General features: G+C 36.7%; 1 protein-coding gene across 15 annotated transcripts in view; it reads right to left on the bottom strand.

The window, feature by feature from the left end:
• Positions 1-26,120, bottom strand: part of EYA1 (EYA transcriptional coactivator and phosphatase 1) — a 222,870-nt gene that overhangs the window by 103,176 nt on the left and 93,574 nt on the right. For 3 of the 15 annotated variants that reach the window (XM_075920531.2, XM_014577730.4, XM_075920530.2), the window contains 3 exons: positions 15,685-15,734; positions 13,903-14,030; positions 11,922-11,984 (listed from right to left, as the gene is read on the bottom strand). In XM_075920531.2, coding sequence (XP_075776646.2) covers positions 11,922-11,984; positions 13,903-14,026 — 187 coding nt within the window. In that variant the 5' untranslated portion in view covers positions 14,027-14,030; positions 15,685-15,734. Of the gene's footprint in view, positions 1-11,921; positions 11,985-13,550; positions 13,595-13,902; positions 14,031-15,684; positions 15,735-21,212; positions 22,134-23,042; positions 23,218-26,120 lie in introns of those variants that run through there. The other 12 variants (XM_006131513.5, XM_014577731.4, XM_014577732.4 and 9 more) reach the window with 12 other exon arrangements.

Below are 26,120 nucleotides of genomic sequence, written 5' to 3'. Positions count from 1 at the left end.
GCACTAATCACACAGCAACATTTGTTTAGTTTAGGGCTTCTCAACTTTGGAAGCCCCGGGGGCCACAATGATACCTCACAGCACATGCCAAGGACCTCAACTTAAGTGTGCTTGCATATACATGCAAATATATATGCAAATATATACAAATAGTTTCTTTCACACTGATGGGCATGAATACAAAGATTAAGGCAAGAGTACACAACACACAGGCCCCATTTAAGTCAGTTCTGCAGATATTAATAAAATGCGGTATTTACCTGATTTTCCATATGACAGCACTTTTAACGAGCAATGACAGTCCAGGAATTTAACTACTAAAACGCATATCAACAAAAGACCATTACAGTGACTACTTTTTGTTTTGGCTCCCACACATGGGCCGCATATTGAGTAGCCCTGGTTTAGTTCAATATCCTCTATGTATCTGATCTAAGTCTAAAATTCATTTGAAAATTCAGAGAACTTCATCACACTTATGGTAATTCAACATTCTTCCTCTTCAGTAGTCTTTAATCTAATGCAGTCTTATCTCCATACTATAATCTGAACTAGTTTCCAAAAGTTTTCCATTAATATATAAGCAAATAGACTGACTCTCAAATGGTATTATTTCTGGTCAAGGTCAAGAAAGATACATGTTCTCTTTTAGTTTCTTTGCAAAATGGCAAACACCACAATAGTGAAAATTTATCCTTGAAATACACTATTTGTTTAAACTACTAGGCTGTGTCCAGACTCAGGGTTTTTTTTGAAAAAAGTAGCCTTTTTTCGAAAAAACTTCACCTACGTCTAGACTGCAGCCGTGTTCTTTCGAAATTAAATCGAAAGAATGCGGCTTTTCTTTCGACGGAGGTAAACCTAATTTCACGAGGAAGAACACCTTTTTTCAAAAGTGCTCTTTCGAAAAAAGGCGTTCTTGAATGCAAACGGGTTTTTCGAAAGAGAGCATCCAGACTGCCTGGGTGCTCTCTTTCGAAAAAGCGGCTTGCTTTTTTTAAAGTTCCACTTGCAGTCTAGATGCTCTTTTTCGAAAGAGGCTTTTTTCGAAAGTATCTTTCAAAAAAGCCTCTTTCGAAAGAGGCTTGCAGTCTAGACATAGCCCTACTGACTTTGGCTCCCAAGTGCCTAATGCTACATCTACACTTCAGGGATTACACCAGCATAGCTGTGCCATAGCTTAATCAGCATAATCGTGCATCCTACATGGATGAAAGGGATTTTTCTTCTGGTACAGGAACACTACCTTCTAGAGTGATGGTAACCAGGTCAACAGAAACCTTCTTTCATTGGTTTTCCTGTGCCTATATTGGTGCTTAGATCAAAATAGATATATCTCTCAGGGATATGGATCTTTTTACATCCATGAACTATGTAGTTATAATAACCTCACCTTTAAGTATAAACTAGGCCTAAGTCATTTTGAAAATGACTCATGGGTCTCTCAGTCTACATGGGATTGCAATGCTGAGTGTGCATTGGCATCTTAACACTGCTCTAGCAGCTGAAAAGTTTCATAAACAAGATGCAAATGCAATGTACACCCTTTCACAGTGCCAGGATAAGGTAAAGGAGCTTTAGTGAAAAGAATTAGGGACCAATATTTTTTGATGCTTAAAAAGAGGGAGTTAGGGATGTGTGTAAGTATAGGAAGGATCAGGGTCCTTGCCATCCGCTCTAGTGAGCCTTCCAGCTATAGCAGTGTGGAAAATAATGTTCATGTAAGGAAGTCACAAGTAATCATATAAGAAACAAAGAAAAACAAAGAATCACCTAAGCCAGGGGTTCTCAAACTTTGTGATACTGTGACCCCCCTCTAAGTTGCTTGCGATCCCCTGGAGGGTCGGGATCCACAGTTTGAGAAATGTGGACCTAAGCTCTTATGACAGCAGAATTATATTCCCACAGAAACAACTGATGGTTGCATTCATTTTCTCCTCTTCTGGAGTGTACATGCCAAGCAGACTGCCATCTAGTACAAACGCAGGATGGGGGTTTAGAGAACTTATCAGGAAGTCAAGGTGTAGGGGAGGATGCTTGGCAGGATGAGGGTTCAATGGACCTGCTTACAGGAGAGCCCCAGCTGCTGGCGAAGGCATGACACATGCCTGGCTCCTGCTTCCCTCCAAAATTTCCCATCCCCCTTTCTTCGCTAATTCATCCTCGTCCCTCACTGCCCCATACCTCTCCCTTGCCCTATTATATTGGCCCTTCCTGCCTCACTTCCTCTTCTCCCCACCCCCATCCCACATTTCCCCCTTTCCTCAGCCCCACTGTGGACACACATTGCTGCACAGAAAACAAAAAGGCTTCCGGAACACAAAATGGGAGCACAACTGGCATTAGGACTGAGGAGGCAGGACTCAGGTACAGAGTCGGTAGAGCCCAGATGCAGCCTCACTCAGCTGAGCTGCTCTGTGCTTGCAGAAAAGGGGGAGGGAGGGCAGTCACACATAACTCTACGTGCTCCCCATGCCTCACCTCCCCATGCCTCACACAACTCTACAATCCCCTCAAAAACTGCCCCCATGGTTGCCACCCTACCATGCACATCTTCCTTTGCTTCCCTGACCAAAAGCACAGGAATTTTGGGAGCGGGAGGGAGGTTCTGTGGATGTACCATCCTGCAGAATTCCCCCAGGAGTAATCTTTGAGTGTTGGGTTGATCCAAGGAACTAGTTCAGCAAAAGTCACCGTGTGTCCCCCATCAGCTTTACTGAGCTTGAATCCCTAATGCCTGACAGCCAAAATTGCCATTTGAGCTCAGGGTAGCAACAGGGGGCCTGCCTTGCTTAGGCACAGTGGTTATTAGAATAACGTTGATCCTCACCTCTCTCTATCACCACAGGAATGTTGCAATTTTCCAATCTAGTTTTCAAAACCCAACAAAAATAAATCAACTCCACTGTAAAGCACTGCAACTTTGGCTTCTCTGCTATTGGCCACCTTAATCTGAGCTTTGATTGACCCACTAATCATTAGAGCCTTGCACGGATATAAAAATGTGGATCTACAGTTTATCCATATCCTCTGGAAACAACATGCACCCAATCCACGGTCCTCTCCCTGCGTTTCATGTACATTCACATCCACATTTCCGCAGCAGCAAACATGCCTCACTCTCAGAGGATGAATCCGTGTGCGTAGTTGAGTGGGTAGTTGTCCTACGGAGGCTTGTCCCGCTCTGCCTCACCAGGCACTCCTACTGAGGAGTGGTGTTGGGGGAGCTCCTTCTGAGGAGCATGATCAGGGCACAGGTGCTTGAGCTGCTCCCTGGTGGGAGTGCCAGGCAAGGCAGAGGAGGAATAGCACTCTACCCCAACTATACTCCTCTGCAGGAATGCCTGACCCCTGGTGCTCCCAAATAAGTATCAAATACAGTGGAATGGGACAAGTGCCCATGTACATCCCTTTTTGTAGTATCCACATCTGCTCCAATATCCATAAAAATTGATCATGGATACCTGCGGATATGGAGTGGATAACCACGGATTTTAAGGGCTCTCCTTATCATTGCTCCGGAGTTGAAGTATTCTCTTTCCTGGTGATTAGAAAATTTGAGTATCTGTTAGATTAGTCTCTACTTCACTCAGACAGTAGAGGTGAATTAATTTATGGGATGAAGATCACACCTGATATTTTTTCCTCATCGAACCCACCACAGATAATCTGGCCATGAAGACCTTCCTGAGCATGGACAAGGGCTTTTGTGTTACCCTAGTTAGTCTGTGGCTTAACTGTTGTATTCTGTAGCTTCTGTAAATAATGCTTAAATTTGATGCAATTGGCCACATGATGTCACAAGGCCACAAGCCAATGACAGAAAATCAGCCAGACGGAAGTCAGGCAGGTTTACCTGGTTAACCTTCAACCTAAAGTTCTAGGAAGTGAGTATCCAACCAGTGACTCCTAATCAAATAAGATTCCTCCACGTTTCAGGACTCACTGGGGTAGGAAGCGGATACTCTTTCACTCTGAGGTTTACACTTTTTCTCTCTCCCCGTCATAAACAGAGTTTTTTCAGAAAATTGCAACATCTAGATTGTGTTGTCTTGATAGCATCAAACCATCCTAGGAGGTATTAGTTGCTGAAGCTGCTAAATACCAGTCTAAATCACCTTACTTCTGTTAAAGCAGGAACTTCTAATCCTAAACCTAATATATAAGGACCAAACCCTGATTACCAATGTTTGTTTTCTGGACCCTGAGCAGAAGGAAATCTTTCTGTTTATTTTCTATGCTGCTTCATGTATTTAAGAGATTTTCATCTTTCATCACAGAACAGTGGCAGTTGCGCCACACTTACCATGGAAGCCACTTCCCATTGTAAGTCTGATTTTAAACATCCCTGCCCGCCACTAGAATCCACTTAAAGCCCCCATATCTCCTGAAATGTCACTTGTTACAGGCTACACGTTTACTTAAGAAGTTCAGAAAAAGGAGTTTTATTAAAATTAAGGTATTTCAGAAGTGACCATCATCCACTTTAAATTTTCCACAACTTTTTTTAGCCTAGAAACTCCAGGTTTGTATTGTTGTTGGCCTATGTTTAAAATAAATGCCTTTTTGTAATTGAAGGAGGGTTTGCAGGAATTACAAAGATCCTGTTTTCACATATACACAGAGAAATATTTAAAATACAATATTAAATATGTATATATTTAATAACATTTATAAACTGTCCTGTTCCTAATTATATCTGATTAAACTCTGCTATAGGAACTGCTGGGCTGAGCCAAAAGTGTGGGAGGGTAGATTTGCCAGTTGTCTATTCACACAAACCCAAACTCCCTTGCCCTGCCCTGAGGCCCCCCCCCCCCCCGAATCCCCCACCCACTCACTTTCACTGACATGGGGGGTGGGGATATGGGCTCTGGGCTGGGGCTGAGGGATCTGGATTGTGGAAGAGGGCTCTGGGCTGATCCTGGAGCAGGCGGTTAAGGTGCAGGAAGAGGTGTGAGCTCTGGGAGGGAGTTTGGCTGTGGAAGGGGGCAGGTCTGGGGCCAGGGATTGAGATGCATGCTCTGAGTAGCAGTTTGGGTGCAAGGGGGCTGGGGTGCAGGAGCAGGTGCAGACTTTGGGAGGGAATATGGGTGCAGGAGGCAGCTCTAGGCTGGAGTACTGGAGAGGTTCATGGTGCAGGAGGGGGTGGAGGATGGGTTCTGGGAGTGGTCTCAGGACTAAAGCAATGGCTTGGGGTATGTGCTCCCATCAGGCAGAGCTCATCTCAGGTAGCTCCTGAAGCCAAACTGGGAGATTGGCTGCTGAAAGTCCAGAGGGCATGGGGCACTAAGGCAGGTTCCCTGTCTGCCCTGGTCCTGCACCACTCTCAGAAGAGACTAGCATGTAGCTCCTAGGTGGGGTGGCGGAGGGGCAGGTGGCTCTGTGCCCTGTGGTGCCTACAGCTCCCATTGGCATCAATTCCCATCCAGCAGGAGCTGCTGAGTTGGTGTTCAGTGAGGGGGCAGCGTGCAGAGAATCTTTTCTCTCCCCATCTAGGGACCGCAGGGAGGGACATGTTGCTGCTTCTGGGAGCAGCGTAACACCAGTGCAGGCAGGGAGCCTGCCTTAGCACCTTCCTCCCCCATCCCCCTACATCGCTGGACATCTCTGTTTGGCTTCAGGAGCCTCCAGGAGATTGAGCCTGATTCTGGGAGACTCTTGGCGAAACAGGAGGGTTGGCAATCCTAAACCGGAGGGGAAGGTTAGAAAGTTGGAGAGCCAGGAAATACAGTAGGACTAAAGGCCAGGCAGGCTAAGAGGAAGTGCAGAACTGGATGGGAGATTAGGGTCTGGGATTATATGGAGAAGTGACAGAGCTGTGCTGCCGGGCCTCAAAATGGAAGGTGAGCGCTTGGGGAGGCAGAAGAATAAGAACATGAATGGAACAGGAGACTGGAAGGTGAAGGAAGCAGGCAAAGTGAAGGGGCATGGAAGAAGACAGACAGTTGGGAAGGGATGATCAGATTAAGCCTGCAGGGCCCTCCAAACATCATGACAGGGATGCTTATGGTGGGGAAGTTCTATTTTCCCTCCAAAAGATGCAGGGACAGTCACATGCATCTCCCTTATTCTTCCCAGGAGTGGTAGATAGAGAGGGGACAGCGCACGCCCCAGCAGCCAGGGTGTATTTTCAGGGGTGTTTGAACTGGACCCATTGCAATCTTCTACACAAAGTCCTCTGTGGGGCTGCAGCCCCAAGGGCAGTAAGCCTTGGAGTTCACACACCATTAAGATGCATGGGGTAGTTCCCCTGCACATTGTTTTAGGCTGTATGCACACCAACGTCTTTGGATCAGTTAGACCTGTTTAACCTTTATGAGTCATCCTTCACAATCATGAAGGCTAGAAACTTCAAAATACCCAAGTGGTAGAAGCTTCTTTGTCACTGACCAGTCACCTCTCTGACTATCATCATCCACTAGACCTTAAATTTGCTCCCTATAATATATAAAATCATGTTTAATGGTTAACAAATCAAATCAAATCAAATCATTAAAATTTAAAAAATCCTGTTTCTTGCTAAAGGAATCCATTTAATTAGACTACAACATTAGCCACTGTAAAAAAGAGTTGCTTCACATGTGTTTATTGAAGACACAGGCCTGTAAGCTCAACAGATTGAATGTTCATAAAAACCTATCCCACAATATGCCCAACAAATTTCATAATACAAAACAATTATTCAATTTCTAAAGATTAAAATATTCCTCTACTCCACCAACATATCATACCTGACACCTTACAGAGCTACACATTTAATACATTATATATAATATTAACAGTATGCATGGAAGCATACGTTTCTATTACAGAAAAAAGAGGTAAAGTAAAGGTTGATTGGACAGTGTAAGTCAGGTGAGGTGATAAGTGAATAAAGAACTATGAAAGTAGGAAAGGTCTAAATCTGTTAACTATTTCCAGACTGATTGTTTTTGTTTTTTAATCAGAGTTCACTGAAACACACCTTTAAAAAAAGATTTTTGTTTGAATACGTGCTACAGAGTTTGGAGAACATGTAAGATAGTTAATAACCTGGTCTGCCCTCAGTATGGGCTGAGTAAAGCAAGAAACCCAATTCTGATAACAACCAATAAGTAGTTATGGGATACAAGGTACAACTCTCCTCTATAAATTGCCATCCAGAGTGATAAGGTGTTTTTAAATTTTAAACATACAACCAGTCTAATATCTAACATCTTACACTCTATAGTATTTCTAACTCATGCCAAACTGCCTTACCGTTTCTTTTTGAATCCATGAGGATTCAGATTCAATAGGACTAATACTATCTTATGGCCACCTGCTTGGTCGGAACATTGAGAAGCTTTTATTGCATTTATGAACATAAGAGATGCCATACTGAGTCAGACCAAAAGTCCATCTAGCTCAGTATCCTGTCTGCCAACAGTGGCCAATGCCAGATGCCCCAGAGGAAGGGAACACAACAAGTAATCATCAAATGATCCTACTCCTGTCATCCATTTCCAAACAAACAGAGGCTAGGGATACCATTCCTACTCATCCTGGCTAATAGCCATTGATGAACCTAACCTCCAGGAATTTATCTAGCTCTTTTTTGAAGCCCGTTAAAAGTCCTAGTCTTCACAACATCCTCTGGCAAGGAATGCCGCAGGTTTACTGTGTGCTGTGTGAAGAAAAACTTCCTTTTGTTTGTTTTAAACCTGATACCTATTAATTTAATTTGGTGACCCCTAGTTCTTATAGTATGGGAATAAGTAAATAACTTTTCCTTAATCACTTTTTCTATACAGTTATGATTTTACATTCCTCTCTCATATCCCCTCTTAGATTCCTCTTTCCTAAACTGAAAAGTCCAAGTGTTTTTAATCTCTCTTCATATGGGACTGTTCCAAACCCGTAATCATTTTTGTTGCTCTTTTCTGAACCTTTTCCACTTCCAAAATATCTTTTTTGAGATGAGGCAACCACATCTGTACACAGTATTCAAGATGTGGGCAAACCATGGTTTTATATAAAGACAATAAGATATTCTCTGTCTTATTCCCTATCCCTTTTTTAATGATTCCTAACATTCTGTTTGCCTTTTTGACTGCTGCTGCACATTGAGTGAAAGTTTTCACAGAACTATACAAAATGACTCCAAGATCTCTCTCTTGAATAGTTGTAGCTAAATTAGTCCCCATCACATTGTATGCATAATTGGGATTATTTTTTCCAATGTGCATTACTTTATATTTATCAACATTACATTTCATTTGCCATTTTGTTGCCCAATCACTTAGGTTGGTGAGATCTTTTTGGAGCTTTTCAGTTGGCTTTTGTTTTAACTATTTTGAACAGGTTAGCATCATCTGCAAATTTTGCCATCTCACTGTTTACCCCTTTCTCCAGACCATTTGTAAATAGGTCGAATAGGATTTCTCTCAGGACAGACCCTTGGGGGAAACCACTGGTTACCTCTCACCATTCTGAAAATTTGCCATTTATTCCTACCTTTTAACCAGTAATCAACCCATGAAAGGATCTTTCATCTTATCCCATGACAACTTACTTTACTTAAGAGCCTTTGGTGAGGAACATTGTCAAAGGCTTTCTAGAAATCTAAGTACACTGTATCCACTGGATCCCCCTTGTCCACATGTTTGTTGACTCCCTCAAACAACTCTAGTGGATTAGTAAAACAGGATTTCCCTTTACAGAAACCATGTTGACTTTCCCTCAAAAAATCATGTTAATCTATGCCTCTAACAATTTTATTCTTTACTATCATTTCAACTAATTTGCCCAGTACTGAAGTTAGACTTACTGGTCTGTAATTGCCAGGATCACCTATAGAGCTATTTTTAAATATTGGCGTTACAATAGCTATCTTCCAGTCATTAGGTACAGATGCTGGTTTAGGACAGGTTACAAACCACAGTTAATGGCTCCACAATTTCACATTTGAATTCTATCAGAACTCTTGTGTGAATGCCATCTGGTCCCAATGACTTGTTACTGTTATGTTTATCAATTTATTCCAAAACCTCCTCTAATTACACCTCAATCTGGGACAATTCCTTAGATTTGTCACCTATAAGAATGGCTCACGTTTGGGAATCTCCCTAACATCCTCAGCTGTGAAGTCCAAAGCAAAGAATTAATTTAGTTTCTCTGCAATGACTTTATCATCTTTGAGTGCTCCTTTAGCATCTTGATTGTCCAAGGACACCACTGATTAGAAGCAGGAAGCCTGCTAAACAATGTACTTAAAAAACATTTTGCTGTTACTTTTTGAGTTTTTGGCTAGCTTTCCTTCTCTCCTCCCTCCTTCCCCCCTTGCAATTTACACCATTTTCAAAGATGTCAAGTGGCACATTTAATTTCAAAGGCATCTTTGATGGAGGCATCTCATCCTGGTTGTCCATCAGATAGGATACTTTACAGATTATCGCTGAGATTTTAAAAGCCGCCTAGCAGATTTTGATGCCCAATTTGCCTTTGAAATTCTATGTGCCACTTTACATCTTTGCCTAACTTATCTGCCTTCCCCATCTCTAGGGACTAGAAATTTTCCTTCCTATCTGGCCCCTCAGAACGAGACTGACACTCCTCAATGACTCAGTGAAAAAAGAATGCTGTAAATTAGAAAAAAACAGATCACTTATTTATTTTTGGTGGGTTTAATACTGTATAAAGACACCGTAACTGGGCAGAAGTTCCAGTGGTTGAGAGAGGCAAATATCCCTTCATATAATTAGCAATCTAATGTAGCAAACACTTTTGGAAGCTGCTTTCAGAAGGTGACTTCAGTGCAGTCTTTTCTTTGTACTCACCCTGCCTTCTTTAGCTGGATACCTGGTTGAAACTGACATTAGTTGACTGGGAAAAAGTAGAGTTGAAGAAAGGTAATCTCTTACCTGTTAATTTTAATTTTGTAGTCCCTTTGTGTCAGTCCTGACACAGTGGCAACCTTTTTATAAGAGAAAAAATAGCGAAGGGGCTAAAAGCAGTCTGAAAAGTAGACCCAGAACCAAATTAAATTTGCTAATCTACCACCAACTTCCTGTGTGATCCTGGTCAAGTCATTTAGTCACTCCATACATCAGTTAAATGGGGTTAATAGTCCTTCCCTATCTCACAAGGGCATGGTAAAGATCATTTCTGGTATGTTAAGAGATTGTAGAGGTTACTACAGTAATGGTGCAAACTATAAATATGACAGACTTCCTCTCCTGTTTTGGTATCTGAGGTTACTTTTCCTGAATATTTTCAGACAAATCTTTTAGTATTAATATCAAATGTACTGTTTGAGAAGTCTCCAACTGAGCAGGATCAACCCACCAGCCAGCCTGCCCCCTACACAGAAGTATATGACAAGAGCTTTCCTTTTGCCTGTTCGCTCTCCATCCACTGATAGGAAGATTTACACTCTGAACTGGCATATTAGGATAGGAGAAACCAAATGAACGAATACTGTTATTTCTGGTTTTTCCTAAAATGTACAAGTTGTATTTTCTCCTCACCACATACCAGCACATGCTGTAACGACGGTCTCATGATCTTGGCATGAATTTAAATGAATATTACTTACTGTCACAATTTAAGACAACTCATACAGACATTGGTATCTGAAGCAAAAATAAGTCAGACTTATCAAAACTCCTTTTAAATTATTTTTGGATGGGCAGAAAAAAATACCCAACTTATTAGGAACAGGTAACTGGCTAATAAATTTCTGGACTGGTAACCATGGTTACAAGATGTTCATACTTTTCTACGGCTGTGTGGCCCACCTTTATACCAGGGCACATTTTGCATTGCGACAAAGTTGGGTGCCCTACCATGTGTCTAAGCAATCTAAAGGGTATATAATCAAAGCAGTATGCAAGGATTAAACTGTATGACTCAATCACACAACTAAATCCCCATCCAGTACTTTGAAAACTTACTAAGTGTGAAGCTAAAAATATTAACTAATAGCAGTCAGCTATCTAGCAACCACATCCTCTGTACTACAACATCAATACGAGGCATGTCTGAAAACATGTCTGAGAGGAATTAAAGAACTTTTGTTTGAAACGGGGCCATTGCACTTTGGGACAGATTTTTTTTTTCTAATTTACAGAACACATTTTGCACTCTGGGGTATGGAATTCTGCCCAATCCATAGGGAAATGAAATTTAACAAATCTTTATAGCAAACTTATAACATGCAAAATGTAAACACCTGAGGCCCTGATTCTCATTTATATTAAGGGCCCTTTCCAGCAGCAAAGTGATGTAAAGGAGTCCTTTTTCTGAATGAGAATGAGGCTCACAGTCAGTCAGTTTCACACATTACAGTTAGCATGTGAATGTTCAGCAACACATTTCCACTCTACATGCAACAAACAAGCAAACCACACATTTTTCATACTGTAGCATTTTAAGGGAAGTATTTGCCAGTTGTATATAATATACATGCCTAGAATCTATCATTTGATTTTAAACAGGATCCTACTTCAGAAGAGTATGCAAAAAAATTAGTTTATGCTTAATTTAAAAAGAAAGATCACTACATTCACCTTGTTTTTCTAAAGCTTGATTATCAGTTTTAAAAAAAAATGTTTCCCCCAGAGCAAACAATATACTCTGGCAGATTCACAGGAAAATTCTCTCCTTGGCTTCTTATGCTACTCCCACTAAATTCAGTTGGAAATATTTGTATATTTGAGATCAGAACTGGGCCCTAAGTGCATATCTGATTCTAGAATGAATGATCTGATATTTCTTTCACAGGCTTAAATTAATTATCTGTCAGTGAAGATAACCACAATTTTAAGAATTACTACTGCCACTTTTTCAAAACTTAAACTGGAAACAATGGACGCGAGATACTTTTCAGAATCATTTTTCTGACAACATCTTAAAATGCATGCTAACATTTTTGCTGTGTTCACCATGGCTACACAAACCTGCAGTGGTCTGTGTACTAGTACTTAGCAACCAGTCTGCAGTGTTGAGCAGAGTCATGTCACCTGAAGGGAAATTGCAAACAAAAGAAAACTGTTGGGCTTCATTTCAGGTTGTAAAATATCTTTGATAAACTCCATTTTTCTTGGCAGAATTAACCTAAACGAGTAAGACGTGAACTTACAAATTCTAAAGGCAGAGAGGAACAATGTTAAAAACAAAATTACAGTGTTTTAGTTTATATTTTTCTAATAAAACTCAAGATTAAACTGAAATAGACTTAATTTGCATATGTATTTGTTGAATGGCATTTGCAAGCAGAAAATATACCTTTAACTCATTCCTTAAAAACAAAACATTTAGGGCCCTCGGTTAACTTTGTTCTGCTTGTATGCATGAACGCCTCTTATTTAGGTCCATAAGGAGTTCCTGTGGCCAGATCAAGGGAAGCGTCTTATGGTTCAAGGAAACATGTTGAACTTTTGTGTTGCCTCCACACTGAACAGAAGGCCCAAAAAACTGGGAGCTTTTATAAAATCAAGGCTTTGAACTCACATTATTAATAGGTATGTGTTGATTTAATGATATTAAGCTATGGGTGAAATTTAGGAGCCTCAGACCATTGAGCTCTCAAATACCCAACTAACTTTTGAAAAAGGGACATTTACCCTTTCCCAAAAATATACCTGATAACATATAAATGACAGAAGGATCTTTTGTGCGCATAGAATATTTAATTTTTCTACTTCAATTAAAATAAATGGGAAACCACAATTATACATACATATTTATTTAAACACAAAACAAAAAGAACCCCAAGTTAATATTATAGATTATTAGAATTTAAAATGGCTTAAAATTTAATCTTACAAACCTTGTTTTGCATAAAGCGAACTGTACATAACGTCAGCACAACTGACTGTCAGCTTTTGATAAGCCATCCCAAACTACAGTCATCTCTAATTTGAGTGGATAACTGAGATGTTTGGCAAGCTCAGGAGGAACATCTATCTGATTGACAGATGTCTTTCCTGGAAGAACGCAATGCATTTACATAGTCTAAAACTGCCTATTTACATGTTGGCTTTTAACATGCAGTACAACTTTGCTACAAGAAATACTCAAATGTATGTACAAAAAATCTTTATCACAAAATGCGATTATAAGTTTCAGTTTTGCAAATACATTATAAACTCATGATATTTTATTTTCTTTTACTTAGGGTTGTACTTACAGCTGTTTTCCACAATTATATGACCATCTCTACATTTTTACAAAAGGTATCATTTGTAGGGTAGATGTGTTGAGGTACTCTTTGTACTATACTGCGAACAAATATAGCCAGTTCATAGGTCAATTTTTCTGTTTCTGCTATTTCTCCTCTTTTCATCAAAACATGAAAGATACATATTATATTTTACCTTCACGGAATTATAACTATTTGAATCGTGGAAAATCCATGAGAAAAGTGGAAGCAGAATACAGCCTATCAAATTATGTTTATCAGCACAATATCAACACAATTTTTAATGACAGTTTTGTATTAACCTATATGGCAAAGCTCTCATAAATGTAGTAACTTGTAATTCAAAATTAAAATAGAGAAATGGCAATGATTACTTATAATTTACCTTTTATAGCAGCTAACTGTAGATATTTCCTTTTCTTCTCATCACTAAAATGCAAATTATTTTGTTGATGGGTTTCAATTATTTTGACTTAAGCAACATAATACCATTCAAATGCATTGAAAATATGTGAAGGGAATACAAACATGATATGAGAGCTATTGCTGAAAGCTGATAATATTAACTACTGACAAACACTGAACATAGGTTTTATATATATATATATTACATAAAGATAGAACACCTAAAATAGTATTTTTTCTATATATAAAACTTACTGTCTTAAAGACTGATGGAACAAATCTTTTGAGAACGAATACTATATGAAATATAGTCAGAAAAAATGGTAGCTCACCTTCTGTGCCATTGGGTGTCATGGAATTACTATTTATATGAGAGTTATCAAGTTTTGGGCCGGAGGGGGATTCACTACTACCACTTAGTCGGCTATGTGGGCTGGCTAGATCCTGCATTTCCATAGACCTAAAAACAAGAAGCAGACAATTTTACTGTTACATTCAACTTTCATTATGGAGGAATTGTCCGAACAACATCTAATCCATTGTTTCTACTTGATTATACAATACTATGTAAATAAACAATATTTTTTCCTGTCATGATCTTTTTTTCTCAGCATCAAAGTGTTCGCTCTTGTATTTTTACTCCATATATTCAACTCATGACAAACAGTCGTATCTTTTATTGTAACACTTAACAGAATATAAATAAATTAAACTATGCCTAAGAGATTCATATTATTACACTTTTTAAATTATGTATAATAGGCAGTTTCATTAATATATAAAATGACACATTCCCTTAGCAATAAGATAACGCTTTGCTTTCTCAAAATTTACCACCCAATTGGAATTTAATGGGCCTCAAAACCAAATAAAACACTTGAAGCAATTGTTGAAACCTATAGTCTAGTGACAGGGAATGAGATATTCCTGATGTATGTGTTTACTCTGGCAAACTACTTAATTGTTCCTCTGTTTCCGTTGAAACAAATGCGCATTAAAACACTATTATGTCTGCTCACTTGTTTGCTTTGTGGATTACATAAAGCATGCCCAATTGAAAAGGGATAAGGCAACATACAGTGAATCCATACAGACTCTAGTATGCCTTAACACTTCACATTCCTCAGCTGTCACTTAGGCAAAATTAAACAATTCAGATTCAATTAAAAAAAACCAATTAACATTAATGCAGTAGCTAAACAGCTAAATTCATCACAAATATCTTAGATTCAACAGTTTCAGTTTCTAAAAAGGAAAACAGGTTCATGATCACCGTTCCAAACTCTCGGTTTGTATTTGTTAAGCTCGTAAACAAAGTATATATTGCTTTCGTTTCCATTGTTCCAAAAATGCATGATAATGCTAATGACTACTTTTTAAGTAGTCTCTTCTGATAGAAAATTTGTATGACTGACATTTCTACCAATAGTTCCTTAGAAACTATTAGAAACTATTGCAATGCCTTGCATGTTTAAAGGTCTCAGAGGAGTAGCTATGTCAGTCTGTAACTGAAAAAACTTAAAACTTAAAAAACAAGGTACTGTAGAACTATTATTTGGGTTTTTTTTAAGTTTTTTTCAGTTACATACTAACAAGGCTGCCCCTCTGAGACTTTTTCCACCAATGTATTTGAACACAGACTGCTTCCACTTCAAACATTGTAATGAAGGCATTTTAAAATTGTATTTAAATAACACAAAACTTCTTCTTTCCATAGTGGAAATGTAAATATGCTTAAACACAAATGTTTTCATCTGACTTTTCACATTTATAATGGGATTTTATTGTAGATATCTTTAATACAATTTCATCTTAACTCTCACTAGTAAAGCCAAGCCTTACATTTTAAAAGCCCAGCTACAATTCTGGGGAGTCTTTAAGAAAAAGGGAGTCTCTAGCATTTAAATGAAAAATATTAGGTGCAGGACTGATTTTATCCATAGTTTACAGACTTTATTGTATTAATTCACCTCAGAGTTCTCCAGGCATTGATGTAATATTCTTCCATTTAAAGTGGAAAACAATAATAAATGTTTACTTTTATCTGAAGTAAAAACCCCTTACTTCTAAGCACTTCTTTCCACAGAGACACCAAATATCGATCATATCCTTACCTGCAACTTGAGAAAACAGCAACATCTGAACTGGTTTGGGATTTTTGCACCTGCAAACCCGGAAAACAAATAGAAGCCACTATTATTCTACTTTAATGCCTGACCTTAATCTAAACAAGAATATTACGATGGATGACAATAGTGTCCTTTAACCAAAAGGTGAATACTGCGACAGTGAAAGGCATATTGTCTTTAAATTGAAGTCTCAACTGTTGTTTCCTCCTGCAGGTCCATCCCCCTCCTCTCCATGTCAGGGGGAAGGCAGCCAAATGACGGGATAGTGATTCATCACTGGCCTATGACAGCTGCAAACTGGATTACCCCTCCCCCAATCAACATGCAAAGCAGCCTTGCTAAGGTAGCTAGAAAGAGGTGTCTGGAAAAAGGCAGGTGTTAACACAGGGAACATATTGTACAGAAGTAGCTCAAGCAGTAAAAGCTCAGCATCCTCAGAAGATCTTTCATCTTTTCTTATCACTGGTTGAAACATATCTCCCTCCCATTCTTGAACTCAACAGTTTCTTAACCTTATCGTGTTGTTTTTCTTCCTCGTTTACTGCCTGTCATTTAACATTCATGAGATCAGATATTTTCTTAAAATGGGAAGTACATCTGCTATGTAGAACTGAATATCTTTTATGACCATCCACTCTGTGAAACTGTCTAAAAAGCACATCCATCTCAAAACAGTGCAAATTAGTTTTTGAAAAGATATCACCATATCACAAAATAAATTGAATTAGAATGCAGAAGAAAACACATTTCTGCATGACAATTTGTAAGGTTTCTAATGACCTGTAAGAATGTCAGATACCCTACTTTAAAAAACTATAGTTCTCTTACTAAAAAAGAAACTTAGCGTGAACCTCCCACTATTTGCTTTTAGTCATACTGAGATTTAGAAGGAAGCCTGGATTTTACAGTGGAAACCAATTAGAAGTCTTCACTTTTTAATAAAAATAATCACTTCAAAACCCCAGCTGACTAGTATATTTTCATCTGATGTGGCTAGAAAAACACATTATGAATGTAGATCCTGCTGGACATCACTTAATGAATTGCCTTTGATAGAAAATTTTTCTCTAAATCTAGTAACAATTGCCAGCAGCTGATAATACTCAGGTGAAGATACGCTGCTGGGTTGAACATACAAGCTTCTCTACCAAAGGTATATTGTTTAAATGTCTACACTCAGAATCTTTAATGTGCATTTCCATTCAACCTAAACTGACACCTCTGATGATCATAGAACAAAGACAAGAGAGATAAGCATTTTAAGTGCCATAAAAATCATCCAAGCCAATCTCATTTAGGTGTGTGCAGTTTTTGTTATTTTTAATCACAGACAGAATTACTACTCTTGCAAGATTAAACCACTGCTAGAGGCAGCCAGGCAACATATAGCATTACAAGTGATGTCAAGAAGCATGCAGTAATGCATACAGAAAAACTTCAATGTTTTTATAATTGTGAATTTAAAGTATTGCACATTATGTTTTTCAATACTGTACTTTGTAGTTAGTCAAATCAAACTGAAATATCAGATGTGTTTTTGCAGCAGCTACACCATGCCTTTTTTTTCAGAAAGAAAAAGAAAAATAGTCAAATATAAGATGGATTTTTTTTTTACTCTTAACCCCAGAAACTGCAGCAGAATGCCTTTAGGATATGTTCCTCTACTGGTACTTCTATACACCTGGAATAAATTATAGGTGAGAACTAACTTTGTTTTAAGAGCTATCTCTACTTAGTAATGTGAAGAGTCATTTAAAATATGTCTCAGATGAACACAAGAAAGTATTTTCTTTTTAAAATTTGTATTTATATACATATATAAACTAAATGGCATGGTCTCAGAAGTATACTTTTAATATTATTACTTTACTACCTTCTGAAATGCATTTAATCCAATTTTAATTCCAAAATAAAAATTAACAAATATAATAGTCTGTTTTTAAAAATATCTTAAATTCATCTAGTGAGGGGGAAAAAAAGCAACTTGCCTGTATGTAGATGTAGCCTAGAAAATTAAATATATACCTTATATGTCCTTTTATACTCTCACAAATCATAAAGTTCATATCCATGATCTTCATTTTCATTAGGCCTACTTCAGACATATTCCTTTGTGTCTCAAGGATTATTTAAACCATGTGTTGTGTGTTACCATATTTAAAAATGACTCTTTAATCAAAATAACTTTAAAACAACTAATCCTCACTTAGGCTGGTCAGCTGAATCCACATAGTGGTCCAGGAAAAATAAATCTACTCTCAAGAATGCGAATGCAGACAACAATTAGACACAGATGTGAGTGAAATTAGTTACAGTTTACAAAATGCTACACTTCACATGCTTTCAGTTTTTTATGTGTGGTACAAAATTACAATGTTGTAAAGAAACTTATGACGACTAGGAAGAAAAACACATTTCTGGGTGGCGCTGGCTTACTCTTATAACTGCCCACCTTTGCCATGAGGCTTCTAGATAAATGAAGTTCTAAAATATATTTTAGTAACTCATTAATTGAACAAATTTCTCCTTTAAGCAAAGGGAAAAAATATTTTGGCCTTAAGAATCCATTCAAGGGGGAACATTAAAAAAAATACAGATTTTTTTTTTCTGTCACTCACTTGTACACTGCATCCTGAGCAGACCTAAAATTGCCTAAAATGATAAATGACATACAGATTCTTCCAAATGCATCACATTACTACTATTTATAATTTCATTATTTTAAGTAACATTCACTTCTTCATTTTAACATGGGCCACGGCTTCTGGGACTCCATTATATATGACAAGAGAAAGAAATGCCAATGATAGTACAGCTACTTAAAATTCACCCATTTAAGACTCTTAAACTAGAAACATCAAATTCTGATTACTTAATGAGGTATTTTAAGTTTGCCTTTTTTACTAATTAAATTTATAATTCTTCACAGATGTAGGTTTTGTTGATGTTCAATTTGTCTCTCTCATTTTGTTAAACCTCACATAGTACTTCACCAATCCACGGAATAGCCACATTAAATCTGTTAATACCATGCTCTTCAACCCCAGAAATTATTTCCAGAAGGCAAACTTGCTTTGAGAGATCATCAAACAAGACTTAAGGTACACATTTTATCACATTTTCCCTACCACAGAGCTCAGGATGCAGAGGAAAATTCATGACTTTTGCACTGTTTATTATACTTTGCTAAATTACAAATCAAAAGCATCTGACAGAAGATCATGTATGAAGCCAAAAAGTTAATAATGTTCTGTGAAAAGTAAACTGTAAATGGGAAGGGATTCTAAATCTCGGCAGCGCAGAGCAAATAAAGTGTAAGGTACTTGTCTAAATTATGGGTTTTCCACAGACTATTTTTGCTTGCTAAAAGCAATTTTTATAAAATGACTATAATTTAAAACATTTTTTCCAGATGCAAATAAATTTTCAAAGTGAAAAAAGTATACTTACCCAAATAAATATAGCTGGCATATGAGCTATATGTTGGGTGTGTGGTTTTTTTTTTTTTTTTTTTTGCAACCACAGTTCTACTCTACCCAAAAATCTCAAACATAATGGCAATTTTCTAATCAGAATATTTCTTCATTGAAAAATACTATATTTTTCAACAAAACCTATATGTATTTTTCAAAACAGCATTCTTTTTCTCTTGAAATTTTTTTTGAATAAATGTAGTTATTTCAAAAGCTAAATGTAAAGAAATTAAAGAAAAAACATACTAGTGAAAAAAAGTCACCTTAAAAACTGGAAAATTCTTTCATTATACTTTCACTCATCTTGTAATCCTACCAGTACACAGAAATACAGAATACATATTTAGAAATACAAAATACAAGTCCAGTTTTCTTAATTCAAGTACTTACTTCAAAGACAAGCTCAAAAAGAATAATTTTCATAACAGACGCAGATGATCATAGATCTCTATTTTTGAGTACTAGTTTAATTTTTAAATACTTTTAATTCACCTATTTTCAATATGTGTATGAATGAAATTTTGACATGTCTGAAATATGAACAAAATTATTCTCTTTTGGAGACAAGTACTACCTTGTGTCAATACTTCTAGTATATATAGACATTTAAAAATTAACTATTAGTTTTCTGGTCTTCAAGGCATTTTTTGGCTCTTAGAAAATATTCTGTATCTATCAAAACTTAGAAAATGATAGCCTTGCCTTCAGAGTTGCACATTCTTGTATTGTGTGCTCCTGAAGGTGAAAAGTGGCTCAGTTAGGCTTATGTGTCTGTCACGACACAGATTTTTCAGGTTTGAGAGATTGCGGCTGTCCAATAGTCGAACACGCTGGACTTTAGAAATATTGAAGAAGTAATTCCATGACTTGTGAGTGTGTGTGTCTCACACACACACTTTTATACTTCCTTAACTATATGAAATACTCTGGACAAACAACATCAGTAAAGAAGTGTAAATAATACTTATTCTGGAAAGTATGGCAGGGGCAAAAAGAATTCTGACTACACAGAAAACAGTATTTAACAAACCTTTCCATCAATTATTAATTATTTAAAAGACAAACAGGATGAAAAAGTTAAAAGTTTTATTGGTGCTTAAATTTTCTTTGTTTTCTGGCTTCTCTCTTCATTGAAATATATCTGCATCTAAGGAATAATTTTAAAGCCAATGACACCTTTACATTTACAGAAAAAGTCAGTATAATACAGCTGCCAGTCATCCATTTATTGTTGTTTGTCAAAAACGCCATAAGAAATACATACTTGTGAGTATCTTGTGTCTTGAGTGCTCAAACACAAGATATAAAATTTAATGATACTTTAAAAGACTTTTAACTTCCTGATTCTAAGTTCTTAGTTCTAAACGAGCCACATAAAATGTCCATAAACGTCACATATTTTAGCTGTGTAGATGTGTATTCTATCGACTTGAAAAGTTTTCATTTGGGGACCTGCATGTTTTGTCTGGCGTTTGGAAAAATGAAACATATGAAGCAAAAGGATTTCCTGCTTCAGAAAGTACTGTCAAGATCTGTCATGAATTCTTCCTCCAAATTTCTTCTACTTTTCTCACGCTCTTGCACCTCTTCTACTCAGGTCTAAAGGTTTGATATACCCTCCCTCCTCCTCCCACTCTCTTTTTTCCCCTAACTCAACACTTTGTTATTTATTTTCAATGAACCATTACAGGAAATCAAACTGGAGAAACAAAACTCCGAATACAATAAATAGAGCTATATACTATCTACTTTGTGGGAAACCTACAATCCCAAGCCTGAAACATGGAGAAAAATAACTGTTAATTATTGATTTATAATTGGATATTAACCTAATAATAAAATAGAGAAAGTACTTATGGATGAGGTCTCATACAAAGTTGCTTAAGTACCTGAAAAAGTACACACTCTTTGCAATTACAGCATTTCATGAGGGGTTTTTTAAGCTTCAACAGAAAAGACCTAGTGTTTTTTTCCTGCTTTGCATCTCAGGACAGCTGTTGTCAGTCCATGCAATTTTTAAAACAGCCGGTTTGTACTTACAGTGATTGGATCTGCTGTATCCACCAGTTTAATGTGCTCCCTTCACGTTTTCTGTCTTAAACCACCATTCCTCACATAGCTTTATTCCTGTGTAAAGTATAGCGCTGAGCCTTGCTGCCGACTGCCCTGGTTTTTAGTAGCTCTCACTCGAACACGAGAACAGAAGTGAAGCGTCTCTGGAGGGCAAACCCGAGCTAAGAGTAAAATCTTGTGTGATTGCTGCTGCAGGCTCTGCCTGAAAAAGCGTGGGGCGGGGGGAGGTAAGTTCTCCAGAAAGAAAAACCACCAAGTGGACTTTCACAGGAAGACTTAGAGTCGGAAGTGGCACTGGGGAGTTTGTGTCTAGCACCAAACTCTGAACCATCAGCTCCCACTGTTCTGTGTAGTAACAGCTTTGAGCAATGTGCTGTTCCCTCCACTGAATAGCAGCAGATAATATCTGAGAGCCTTAGACAAAGAAACAGCAGAATCTTCATCCCTCCTATTTGTTTGCTCAGTCTTGTAGGTCTGCCCATGCAGCCTCAGGGCTTTTTGTTTTGTTTTTGTAATGCAAACCACAGCTATTCTCTTGTCCTAACCTTATTGGTTTAAATGTAACAGTTGAAATGAGCCCTGTGCTGTCTGACTCGACCATGCTGCTATAGAAAAATTTAGTATGTAAATGAAGGAGCCTATGATATCTGAATAAACAGCTGTGGGTGAAGAACACAGCCCAAGCGCTCTGTCAACAAGCTGTGTCTCTTTCTCCCCCAGCTAGCCATTCATATCTTCTGGTGGCACTTACACAAGGGTTTTTTTTTTCCCACATCTTTTTTCTGCTTCTCAGCAGACAAAGTAGGGAGCACTTTTTGTTCAGTAATATATTTTTAAATTTTTAACTCAGTTTAAAAGTGTCAATTTTCTTTACCCGAGGTTTAAAGAAAAAGCCACAACAAATAGAAAAATTGGAATTAAACAAACATTACTTCAATAAGTGAACCTAAACAACTTGGATATTCACAGAATCTCTAATCAGACAAAAATATAAGTGCAAACATTCAGTTTTGATGGATGTGTGATAACGAAGGGTAAAAATTTAAAGATTACCTGGTAAAGAAAATGTCTGTTCATACCGTATAGCCCTTTTCACATTGAAGTCTTCCCACTGCAATTTTAAGCTATTTAACACAGTATCTGGAACCTTCTAACAGTGCATAACATGCAGATACATGTGAAATACCTGTATGTCTCAAAACAATCAGAACTGAGATTAAAAGCTATTTGACTTGTATTTTAAAGTATTAATGCTCACTCACCAGTATTAATGTTTTGTCATTAAAAAAATCTATAATGGCCATTTCCAGTTAAATTAGAGGAAATGTGTATATATATGTTTAAGATCTGAAGTTAATTTAACACTGAAATATACAAAGTTTAGATCTTCAAGTATTTAAATAGCTGATCTAATGTAAAATATAGATTTAACAAACATGTTTCAGATGTCTTAAATTATTATTGCACTGTTGTTTATTGATCATTCGAAACAGCCAATTAAAATATACATAAAGTAAGTGTAAAGCATTAAATATGTAAAATGTAGTTACCAAATTTTTACAAGTTTTCTTGGATGATTTTGTTCTTTTATCAAGTATATTTCAGCTAAAAACTCTCATTTTCTATACTTTCACAGCAAAAATAATCTGAATCTGATTATTTGTAATAGAAATACTTGAGATTATGCTAGTCCTAATGTACTAAATAAAATGTAGCCGTATCTGGAATAAACAGATTTAAAATGTTTTTCATTGAGAAAATGTATTGCATTATACTATATTGGTAACATAGCCTTACCTTAATTTAACTAATGAAAGCAGTACTTCTGGATCAGAAAAATCTTCTGGCTATCATATCCAAGTAAGTGACATTTTTTTTTGTTTGTTTTTTGTTTTTGGAGAAAGCACCTTAGGAAAACAAACTGTTTTGCCAAAGCTACAAGACAACTTTAAGCTGCAAACACACCTACGGTTGCATTTTGTTTAATGCAGAAATGCAATCTCGGGATAGTCACATACCATATATGGGAGTTCAGGTCAAAATAAGCTGATTTCTATTGGGCCTGTCCATGTAGCCAGCATAAACCGAATTAGTTTACTTGTTTATACTCTCATAACATTTCTCATGCTAAAAATACTCTTTATGATGTTTATATTAAGCTGCAAAAGAAATACAAATATGTTATCATGGAGATTACCAATTCTGTCAGGCAAAATAAAATAAGAGAATAAATGCAACATACAGCAATTGTTCTGTGGAATCTCAGCCCATTTCAAAAAGTGCTTAGTCTGAATTTTAGTGTGGCATTTGTAAGTGTTAATTACATCATTGGGGGGAAAAGCGTAGCCAATCCTGCCAAGACTTAGAAAACACATGCTCAACTTTACTCTCTTTAAGAGTTCCATCTACTTATTTGAGCAAAATTATACACTTACTTTTGCAGAATGAAGGCCTGAGTTATTTTGGAAAAATTTCAAAACTGAAATATCTAACATTTTAAATGTTACTCAATACCCCTTTTAAATAAATATATAAACAAACATTTTAAAATCCAGAAGTTGCTATGTAAAGGCAAAAATAGTTTAAATTCATAAGTAATATTTAAGACTCACAGCAATAGAGATTGTCACACAAACATTTCATTTTACATCAAATCAAATACAGAGTTATATGAAGTAAATGTTGCCATTTTGAAACTTTTGCTTACTTAAACAGATCTATCTTCTGTAGTTTAATTTTGTATTTGTATGTCTAAGGGATCAGTCCTTAATAGATGCTTTGCCTGAATAAGAATTTCAGGAGTGTGTCCTATATCTGTATTTGAAAAACTACACACACACAGCCATATTCAGTGGTGGCTGACATGGGCTATGCTATGGTCAGGAATAAAATGGTCAGTCAAAGGACCCTTAGCACTACAAGAAAAATATATTCTGAATTATTTTAACACATTCCATAGCATTCATGCAGTCATCACTAGAAAATAATATGGTAATTGAGCTATTTAAATACAACAGTTGTATATACATTAAAGAAACAAAAAGGAGGTTGTTAGATAAAATAGGGTTTTCTTTGTTTATATAGACATTAAACTGTGATTTAAAGTTCTTTAACTGACGTCTGAAGACTGGACTTCAGTATAGTCAATGTAATTCTCATAGTATGGGCTTAAAGTATGAATTTATTACACAGATGATACTATGGGCCAGATCCTCAGATGGTTTAAACCAGCATAGCTTCACTGACATTAGTAACAATATGCTGATTTATATTAGCTGATGATCTCATCCTATTTAGCTATAAAAGGCCAGATTATGCATTTCTCATATACAAAGCAGGGATCTCCTTTATTACAGCCCCCTCTTAACTGTGTTCCTTGTTCCACAACCTTGGTTTGAGCATTCAATGATGCAAGAGTTTAATCAGCATAGATTAGATTATTTACCTCTTGCACCCAACCAGAAAATCATATATTTGTTTATACTATTGCTGAATAGGGAACAGACTTTCATTAAAGTTGCACATTTACACCAGGTCTGAATTTGTCCTTATGCTGCATTCCTTGTACACCCAATCACCATCCAAAGATGTATAAAAACTGAAGACTGGGCTCTTTATAGGATACAATCTCAAGTATAGTTCCACCACTCTGTCTTGCATTACATAACTCCTTGCTCCCCAAGTCCTCATAATAACTCCTTGCTCCCCAAGTCCTCATAATGTAAGTAAAACTGGACTTACCCCCAAATTACTGTGTTCTATGTATTTACATACTGAGGTGACAGGTTCATTACAAAATTTGACTAAATAAAGACAGAAGATCATGATGCAGAACAGTAGTATTAAGTATTTCAGTATTTGTCTCCACGGGAAAAAGTACTGCATAAACACTGACGCACAGGATGACTACCTGTACATTTTTTAGTTTGAAAACAATAAAAAGAATACATTCTATGATTATTTTATTATTGAATTAAGTTCATTTTAGACTCATTACAACAACATTAATATAACATTTGAATCCCCTCAAATAGACAATATCTTTCCTACATCTCCAACCAAGTTTTATTTTACACATAACAGCTGTTGCCTAGATACAGGCCTAGCTGTAGTAGAAGTTTGCTGGGAGCTCTTAGTGCTTCATGATACTGAGCTAATCAAAACAGAAAGTCTTTGGTGATTACAAGCAAAGAAAAACAGTGGCAGAAGTCATCCATTCAAACAATAACTTCCGAAAAATATCGCTAAGATTAGGAAGGACAGGTCTGGATTAATAAATTATTAACATTGAATTATATTATTTCAAGAGCTACCTAATAGGTGTAATGATGAATTAAGATATAATGCATAATCATTAAACATGCAAACCTGGTGACTAGTTATTAGTAAAAAATATATACTAATGGTTATATTAAGATAGATACCACTTTTTAAAATAATCCATTAATTTCTATGACTTTGAGACACTTATAGATTGTAAAAACACTATGAAGACAAGGAATCTATAGACTTTCCACAAAAGAAATATATACTGTCTATATTTAGAATCTAATTTGATAGGTTGAAAGTTCATTATTTTTCATCTAAAAATACATGAAAAAAAAAGGTGTGACATGCTTTCTTTTTTACCTTTATAATGGAAAATTATGTCTATCATTTGCTCTTCTAGATATGCAATGATTATATATATTTGAAGGTTTTCACTATAAGAATATATATTACATATATAAATACTATAATATAGAGGAATATAGATACATATAGTATTCCAACAGAAAACCAAAAAAAACAACAACTTGTTTAGGGGTTATCTTTTGTTTTCTTAAAAAAACATGACAGTACATTTTAAATACCTGTGATACTATGATAGATTTT

This window comes from Pelodiscus sinensis, chromosome 2, assembly GCF_052426305.1.
Source record: "Pelodiscus sinensis isolate ZL-2025 chromosome 2, ASM5242630v1, whole genome shotgun sequence".
NCBI classification, from domain to species: Eukaryota; Metazoa; Chordata; order Testudines; family Trionychidae; genus Pelodiscus; species Pelodiscus sinensis.
The sequence above is the reverse complement of the archived record's forward strand: the minus strand, read 5'-3'. Positions and strand labels throughout refer to the sequence as shown.